Genomic DNA, 9,732 nt, shown 5'->3' with positions numbered 1-9,732 from the left:
CCCTCCGAAGCACGGAATCGACTTATTTTTTTCAGACAATCAGGTGATTCAAGCCTGTAAAGTCATTACCAAACATAAGACAGTCTCACAAAGTGATTTCGACAATGTCCCCACCGGGAATCGAACCCGGACCTCCAGATCGTGAGCCTAACGCTCTAACCACTAGACCACAGAGGCTGCTTTTGGGTTTTATACAAAATTATTATTTATTAAAACACTTTGATTGCGTTTATGCAGTTTTTGCAAGATACGCGCGCAATGGTTTTTCGTCGAGTGACTTTTAATAAAGCTGAAGGCAGAAATAGTTTTTGCCTGAAAATCATAGTCGGTTTCCTGACATCGGTGAATACTAAGAAATAAAAGAGGTATAATAATTGTGGAAAAATAACACAAAACTAATTAATTATATCATTATATTATCATTTACCATATTTATAGCTTTACAGTCATTATAACATAGTGTCTTGTTTACAGACTAGAAATGTGTAGTTTAACAAAAATGTGCAACAACATATAAAATATCTTAAAGATTATAGTAGGTACTATACTCGTATTGGCTTTGCCTTTTTTGTTTCATACATCATAATTAAAAACAATGAAATTGTATAAATTAGGGAACTAATACGTTGTTCTATGCTGTACAGTTGTATTAAAATACATTAAGAATACACTTATTATCATAGTATGAAATAATAACCTAGAGATGTTATTACCTCTATCAATCGTCGTTATTAGATTTTATGTTAAAAATATTTTTTTTTAGTTTATATCAATAAGAACTCTGTACATTCTACATTAAAGTTATATTAACTCTTATCTAGTTTTAAATAGTTTACTTACGATCGGTTAACTTGGTATGTGGATAAATTTGGCAGATTATCTGTATAGTGATAAACAAAATACATAAGTACATAATAATAATAATACGTAGATTTCTTTTTATTTTAAGACAAGAAAAACATATATTTAGTTTTGTTTTAAATCTCCAAACAAGAATTGTTTGTTGTTTTACATTCACTAAAATATTAAACGTTATGTTTTGGTGTCAAAATTCCAACAAGTTGGGTTCTTCTTTCATGGTCTTTTCTTAAACATATTTGAATATTTACTATAGAATAAAGAGATACAATATAATTATAGTTTCATTCATTGGCATTGCTACAAGAAGTTTATGTTATAAATATGGCACAATAAAGAAAAAAGTCTGGCTTAAGAGTGTAATGTAGAAAAACGTTTAACGGGTTCTTTTTTTCATCGAACGTGCAAATAAACTCAAATCGAGCCCTATTATTGACTGATAACTATTTTAACCTATTGAATTTACATTCAGTTGATACGGCTTTTTGAATAAATTGCGTATTTTATATTTATTCTCTCATCAAAAGCTGGAATTTTTAACACAGCAACTTTCGGAAATACGGCTGTAAAAACGGCATGCTTTTCAAATAACATTGTACCTTAAATTAAGGCAATAAACTGTAATTTACACGTGCTGTTGTCGATATCACATTGACTTTGTAAAGAGGAATCGAATAGGAATACAAAATGGCATTTCATGCCATGTAAAATATGAAAGTTCAACACATTTAGATCCCTATGGCTTAACCATGAGTATTTCAAGTAAAAAAGAGCAGTAACACTATGAAAGAGACTAAAGTTAATGTTTGAGGTTGCCAGAATAGTGGGCCTTTGTTCCCAGTGTCGTGATGCACTGCAGCTTGATTCTCACCTGTTTGGGAAAAAAAATACAATTTTGTTACTTTAAAATGTGGTATGGTGTGAATTGACTTCGTATAACAAATAGACAATCAATCTCTGTAAAAAGCAACGTAGTGTAACGACACTGTACAACTGTCAATGCACTTTATATGAACAGCCATAACATCTTAATTTGATGAAGCAAACTTATACTACTGACATAACTCAATGTACACGTATTTACAACACGGTTTGGACGCTTTTTTATAAAAACTAGCGTTGTGAGTCTATTTGTTTATAGTATGTCAGTGATGGTATGCATAACGTTCGAGGCTGCATTTGCGCTAAAAAAGATGTTAACTCCTTTTTATAAGCGTCAAATGGTAGACAGATTGAGAATAGAAACTAGAAGCTTAAATGTAGGCGGCAGTGCTGTTGAGTGTTCCTAAATTTTGACAGTTCTCCATACTGTCATAAATTGGTATTAAATGTGGAGCAATGTGGAGGGTATCCCGTCTAAAAGATGAGTTACGAAAAAAAGCAGCCAGTTGGAAAAGGCAGTTTTGATTGAAAATAAGTTTTGTTAAGTTTTCTTCTTTCCGATCTTTAGGGAGTAAATTATTTTGTTTGTAGTGTAATAATATATCCAAAGCAATATCTTTATTTCTTCAAAAAGTATATTTAAAATTCACTAAATTAATAGTATATTCAATTAATAGTATTAATAGTATAATATTTAGCTTCATACTCAGAACTCTTAATCATTTTTGTGATAAAAAGTAAAAGTTTTCCGAAACTTTTTACACACCAAAGCTCACATTTATTTAATGACTTACTCAAATTGATTTAAAACTGCCTGAAAATAACCTACAAAATAAAGCAGAAACATAAATATCAAAACAAATAAATTTAAATTATTAATTTAAAAAATAAGATCCTTGACAACACGACTACTTTTGGATTACACGTACTCACAAACTTCAGAGACAGCAAGCTGTTTTAAAATCATTAAACATACCAACGGAACGTGTATTATTTGGGTTAGGGCACACATTCTACATTACTTAGAACACATAAGACTGTACATACAACATAAAAATGTAAACGAGCCTACGAAAATGTATATAAACGCTATTAAAACAAAACATAAAATAAATTAAACATTAATGTATTTTCATACAGTCTAATAAGCAGACCGTATACACATAGTTGCTAAAATAAGCAGAATATTTTATGAACATTGTTAATTATAAATGTAATCAGCTTATGTTTCTGCGAAAATGTATTTGAACGCATTCATAAAAATAATGCGACATGTTTAGTATCTAAATATTTCATCGCTAAGAGCTTTGCTAATTTGTTGGATGAAATACTTTTAAAAGGTTTTCGTTTAGAACGTCTATTCATTTGCAGTACCTATTCATAAAAAAATAAGTGACGTCTTTAAAAGAAACTACAAATTAAAAAAATAGTTGAAATAAAATGGCGCAATGATGATTTTACAGATAAGGTATCTACTCACCAATGAGCACATGCACATTAACAGTAACTTGAGAATGGTTTTGTAAAAAGCAAGTGTAGGTTCCACTGTCGTTTTGTGACGCCGATGCTACGCTGATAGACGCACTGAAAATAATAATTCAGATTACATTTTTATAATTCAAATCGAAGTACAAACTAGAAAAACAAACAATACGTTGGAACACCCACTAACTACAGAACTGACATTTGTGACTTAAACAAGGGGGACTAAAAAGGCTACATCAAAGCTATTTATCTCAAAAAGCAATATTGCAATTTGACATTTGCGTATATAAAAGTAGGTGCGAACAACGAATAATGCAAACAAATGTCAAATAGCAATATTGCTTTTTTAGATGAACTGCTTTCATGTGACCTTCTTAACCCCCAAGAACGCAAAGAGGTTGAGTGACAAACAAACGGCTACTACCGTAATTACCTTACCTCATGTTTCTCCAGGTGATTTTTTCAAAGAAGTCTTTTCCTTGCTTCTTCCAAGTTAGTCCATACACATTGTTTACGACTGGCGGAGTAGTCGGTTTTATTGTGGTCGATTTTGTTGTCGTCAATTCTGGCTTCTTCGTCGAAGTACTTATACTAACTGTTGAAGTGATCGTCGTAGTTTCTACACTCCAACTTTTGTTCAACATTACATCTATTCTGTTGAATACTGTACTCATTCTAGTTGTAGATTGTGTTGTAGTTGTCGACGGTGTCGTCGTTGAAGTAGTAGAAGTCGTTACTGGGGCTTTCGTTGGAACTAAATTTAAAAATTCATCTGATATGATGCACGACAGTTTTATGGAACTGCCGGCTTTGTAGAATCTATCTTTTATTTCATGTGTTTGATCACCGTTTATAGTAATAAGTGGGGCTGTAACAAAAGGAGTTTGTGAACAATAGCAATATAGATCACCAAAATGAATTAATAATAAGCCTTCGTCAAATTAATTACTAGGCCGCGTTCTATTTCTGTAAATACGAATGCTACATTGTTGTAAATAAAGGACAGCTTTAGATTGATTACGATTAAAGCTATTATTGTTTGAAAATTGATGGTGTTGGAATTAGTGTTGTTTTAAATTATACTGAAGCTTTGAATTGTAATCATTAATATTATTATTATAGTGCTGCTATGCTGGACTGCAAGGGAATAGAAAACATAGGAGCCCGTTCAGCTATTCATTATACTTTAAATTATTTTATCTTTTTATTGTTTACATTTGAGTTTGTTTTGTGCGTCCATACGGAAACATTTCGACACCCCAAACGAATAAAGGCGTAATGTCACTTGCGAGATTTTTTTTTTATTTCATATTCCGGCTCTACTCTTCGTAACACACACTCTGAATTTTTTTCGTAAATTTATCGATAAAATTGTAAAATATATTACAAGGTACAACTTTATTCTATCGAAATCCCCCAGCAACTTATTGTCCGAATAAAAATGTTACAGTATGTTGCGTTTTAAATTGAAAATATATTTAGTAGAAGAAAGGAGGCTGTGAATTTAACCCTTTTATTCGTCTAGAAAACTAAACATTTAGAAAAGTAAGTAACATTACGCCTTTATTCGCTTAATTTAAGAGAAAGTAAAATATCGTAATCAACTTTACACTTTATTTTAATGAATTTGTAAAATGCATTATAAATTTACGCGAAATAAAGACAACATGAAGTGATGTATTAAAATTAACCTCTTTATTCAGATACATTTTTATACGTGACTAAATCGTTAAATACTGTTATTACATAAAATTCTTAAGGTTTTGAGAGTAATGCTGTTTACCATTTTATATAACTTGCAAGTTTTTAAAGTATTGTTATCATACATTGCACATTGAGTTTTATGCAAAGCGTATTGTACGCTTACTTTAAAAATAGAGAATGAATTACGCGGTAATGACACTAACGAACACTAACATACGATTTTACTTTGATGTTACCGCCAAAGCACCGCTCGTCCTCTACCCGGTATAGTGGCGAATGCCTCGCTCTGTCTTACCAAGTGCTCGGAAGCCCATCTTTTCGTCCACCTACACTGCTGCGACCTTAGACGAGAAGAAGCAGGGGGGGGGGGGTATTTTATTAAAATACCCTCCTAATCCCGCGGCTCCAAACGGTATCACCGCTACCGCTCCTACCAACCCCCGGCCTCCCACCAGCGGGTCTCACCGGGGAGGGAGTGGTAGTGCGTGCTCTGCCAGGCGGACCGCTCGGCTTCGCACTGAGACAGCTCAACGGGGTGAGCAGCCAGGTATGGCTCCCCCAACTGCCGGCGTAGTGAAGAGCCGGGCGCGCACTTTCGTGCGCACCCGCGCCGTCACGACGCCGTTCGCCGCCACCGTACCACCGCCTCCGACGCGTCTCATCGACACAGGCCTTCGATTGTCCCCGTTCCCGCTGCCCCTGCCCCGACTTCCGGGAGCAGGAGCCGCGGAAAAGAGAACCACGACGCCGCCCGAACGAATCCCACCGCGGCCCGTGGTGAGGACCACGCCGCCCGCAGCACTCTCCAACACCGCCGCGCCAATACGCGGCAACAAACCCTTTTTCGCCGCTCTCCACGCCCCAGCCGGTCATGGAGACAACACCGCCGCGCTCATACGCAGCGGTGCTCAACACCAACCCGGATTCGCCGCCGCACGCGCCTCCGCGCCCGTCCCTCCGGACGGCGCCTACACCGTCGCCAAAGCCCGCGCGACTCCAGCCGCCGCTCGCACCCGCGAGCAAGAAGCTTCCGCCCATCGTGGTCGACCGGCTGCCTGACTGGCACCATCACTTCCGCAAGCTGCGGGAGTTGCTGGGCCACAGGAAGGACTGAGGAAGAGTTCCGGCTCTACCAGCGGTACCTCACCACCCTGGAGAGAGCCACGGGACTCTCCTGGTTCGCGTACGCCCCACCGGCGGAGCGCTCATTGAAGCTGGCCATTCGTGGCCTGCTCATGGACACCGATGTTGCTGAGTTGGAGGAGGAGCTGCGCGCCCGCGGCTTCGACCCCCAATACATCCGCCCCATCCAGGCTCGCGAGGGAAGGACAGGCTGTCTCTTCTTCGCGGAGATCCGCAGGACGCTGGGATTCCTGCGTGTCTACGAGATCTCCGAGCTCCTCTGCATGCCCGGCATCAAGTTCGAGGCGTGGAGGGGACGAAGAGGAGCAGCGCAGTGCCACCGCTGCCAGCAGTTCCGGCATAGCAGCCATAACTGCCACCGCCCTGCCGCCTGTGTCCGTTGTGGTGAAAAACGGCCCAGGAGTGCCTGCGCCCCCGGAAAGTTCCGGCAACCTGCGTAAACTGCGGGGGAACACACCCGGCGAATAGCTCTTCCTGCCCGGTCAAGTTACGCGAGCTGCGTAACACCAAGGCGGGTGCGGCGCCCATGACCGGCGCGAGAGGAGCTATCCCATCAGCAGCCTCCACAGTGGACCCCAACATCGATCCGACCGCGCGGAGCTCGCTTATGGCCGCGGCGAACGGCCCAGCCGGGCCCAAGCCGCAGAGACCTAAGCGCATCCGCAAAAGGGCAAAACCGGCCCCCACTGCCACCACCATCGTCGAGCAGCAGCCAGCGCCAACTCCGACGCCGAACCAAGCGGTCGCCGCCCCTACCAAGGGGAAGAAGGCGAAGCCCCGCGCGGAGATACCACCGGCCCCCTCCAGCGAGAAGCTGGAAGTACTGGAGCAGACTATCCAGCTGCTCCACAACGTACTGGCCGCCATTCGTTCCCGGATTGACCCTGTGCCCATCATCGTGGGAGGCCTGGCATCACTGCTGGGCCAACTCACCGGTGGGCACTGAACACCAACACCGGACTGGAACGGGGCTGCCCACATCCACTACTCCCCGTCGAGTAGTTAGGATGGTGGCCACCCCCGGGGGATGAGTTGACGTTTCCAGTGGCAGTGGAAGCAGTCCTCTCCCCCCCTCCAGCCCAACTGACGCCAGCTGCTCCGGCGACGGAGCAGCTTCACCGGACTGACACCACCGCCAGCTGACGGGCGCTCACTGGGCCTCCTCCAACAGGGAACCACCCGGTGGGCTCGACCTCGCTGGCGGCACCTCGGACATGACTTACCATCGGGCTCACGGAGGGGCGATTATCGCCCGCCGTGTCCCATCCACGTGCCACGCCCGTTTCTGCGGGCGGCGACTGAGGCCACGTCAAGGGGGCATAGCCCCGAGGACGTCTCCCCGCCGCGGGCTTCGCCCGCGACGAGAAGAAGCAACCGACGGCGAATGCCCCCCGCACTCCCTGCCAACTGCTCTTCCCCGCGCTTTCATTCATTCCGCCTCCGCCACTCGCCGTGGAAACGATTTGTGACAAGGTTTTTTTGCGATTTGGCATCAGCAAATTGCTAAGCGTGGTGCCATCGAAATAGGAAGTTGCTTGTGGCACTTTATTAATCTCTGTTGAGAGGTGAAAAAGGATAAACGGGAAGTTTCGCTATACTCAGACTCATGTGTTGGTCAGAACCGAAATCGTTTCATCTTTGCAATGTTACAACATGCATGCAGAACTCTACCGGTGAATATCACTCACAGATTTTTTGAAACTGGCCACAGCCAATCTGAAGGTGACACAATGCATGCGTGCGTAGAAAGGGCCAAAAAATATCAAATTATTTATACGCCAGAGCAAATGTATTTCGTCATTTCTAACGCAAAAGTTGAAGGAAACAGATTTTCAGTTGCAACAGTCAATGCCTATCCTTAGCCTAGCTTATCAAGCACCGCTACCTATTCCTCGGCCACTGCACAACGACTTGACGGAGCTATGTGACTCGGCTTGTATCCCTAGTCATTATCAAAGGTTTTATTTTATAATACTTTATTTTCCACTGATGATCAAGAGCAACCGATCAGGGCCAGTGACGACGAAGATAGTTCATAATTATATTTTTTTTATAACCACGTTTATTGATTTTCAATATTATTTTATTTTTCGTAAATGTTTGAAATGAAGAAAATGTTTGTTTGAGAAGAAGAGGATTTAAAACTACATATTTAAGTTTTTTTATGAGACATTGTTGATTTTATGTTACATGACTAATTCGTTGGTTACTACTATTGATTTCTATGATTGTTAATTATTTTGTGAGTGAATCTCTTTATTTTTATGTTTAGATTTCTTTTCACAATCAAGAAATTATTTCTAGTCCTAAAGTACAATAAAAAATATTTTTTTAATTATCTAAAAGTTTAAGATTGATCTCTAGAAGAATTTATGTTTCATTTAGTTCCTTGTGGAGGAATGACCGATTGTTATTTAAAAGTTTTGAGCTTTTATTATGATTAAAACTAAATAGAAAAAATCTGTGATGTCTAAATGAATAAAACCAATCATTAAATTACTATTTTGCTTCAATTTTAATGGTCCCCAGTGCTCAGAAACAAAAACTGGCAATGATAAGTGTATTTCATACTAATCTTGCGAAAAAAGTATGACGAGGACTCTTTTTTGGCTAAAATTTATCACAATTTATAGGATGAGGTTTTAAGGAAACCAAATTATGTAGTTTATGCCTATTATTTTTAATATTTTTATATTAAATACATTTTTTTTTAATTTTGACATCGTTATTCACACAAAACTTGTCATTATTTTTTCATCGTAAGATAATCTTACGATATAATATTTTATTTTATAACTGACGAAAAAAGTAGTGTTGAATGAATACGCTCTAGGTTAATTACTAAGGTTAGACGAATAAAGGCGTAATTCACGGTTACGAAACAGCCAGTCGATGACATTTTCAGTCAATAAGTCATGTAAAGATACATTACCTTTAGGTGTCTTGATATATTTCAAACGAATAAAGGCGTGTTAACGTTTACAAAAAAAATATGTCAATATCTTTAGACGAATAAAAATTTAAAATGGTTTTTCAGCTATTTTACATGAATGTGTTACTTGAACACAATCATTGATTATGCACTGGATACATTATTTTTTGATGCGTACGCTGATGTATGTTTCGATATTCTCGGATAATTAGCAACAGAGCTATAACGATTTTAGTGTTTTTTTGCTCTCCTGTAAAATTGATGTTTTGCTATTACGCCTTTATTCGTTTGGGGTGTCGATTTGTTTTTCTGTGGGCGATGAAACGATGTCTCGATAATAGATTACCATACGGTTCATCACATTCATCTTATTTTGTGTCTACTGAGGCTGCAAGTTGTCTTCCCACCCTATTATTATGGCCGTGCGTTTATGTGTGTATGTTCAATTCGAAATACTTACGCAATACAGTTAAATTTGCAAATATCGTCCTCGGAGGGTGAGTGGATATTTGGCACATGTAGAGGCCAGCATCAGAACCTTTCACCGGGTTCATACTTAGTCTCCAATTGTTTGGGTATTGGAATTTGACAGCTATTCTGCTGTCACCAGCATATGTAGCCGGCCCGACTGTGAGCAATTGTGCAGAATCCGTCGTGTTCCGCAACCACATTACCTGATAAAAAAAATAATTTTACATTATTTCTGTAACTGTCTATAATAATAATAT

The 9,732-nt window shown here is 39.9% G+C and overlaps 1 protein-coding gene across 3 annotated transcripts in view; it reads right to left on the bottom strand.

The window, feature by feature from the left end:
* Nucleotides 1-467: 467 nt before the first annotated feature.
* Nucleotides 468-9,732, bottom strand: part of LOC126370972 (uncharacterized) — a 119,358-nt gene continuing 110,093 nt past the window's right edge. For all 3 annotated transcript variants that reach the window (XM_050016146.1, XM_050016145.1, XM_050016147.1), the window contains 4 exons: nucleotides 9,465-9,678; nucleotides 3,664-4,093; nucleotides 3,221-3,324; nucleotides 468-1,729 (listed from right to left, as the gene is read on the bottom strand). In XM_050016146.1, the coding sequence (XP_049872103.1) occupies nucleotides 1,617-1,729; nucleotides 3,221-3,324; nucleotides 3,664-4,093; nucleotides 9,465-9,678 (861 nt within the window). In that variant the 3' untranslated portion in view covers nucleotides 468-1,616. The remainder of the gene's footprint in view (nucleotides 1,730-3,220; nucleotides 3,325-3,663; nucleotides 4,094-9,464; nucleotides 9,679-9,732) is intronic.

This window comes from Pectinophora gossypiella, chromosome 11 (assembly GCF_024362695.1).
Source record: "Pectinophora gossypiella chromosome 11, ilPecGoss1.1, whole genome shotgun sequence".
Taxonomy (NCBI): domain Eukaryota; kingdom Metazoa; phylum Arthropoda; class Insecta; order Lepidoptera; family Gelechiidae; genus Pectinophora; species Pectinophora gossypiella.
Note: the sequence above shows the minus strand (reverse complement) of the source record. Positions and strands in the feature narration are given on the sequence as shown.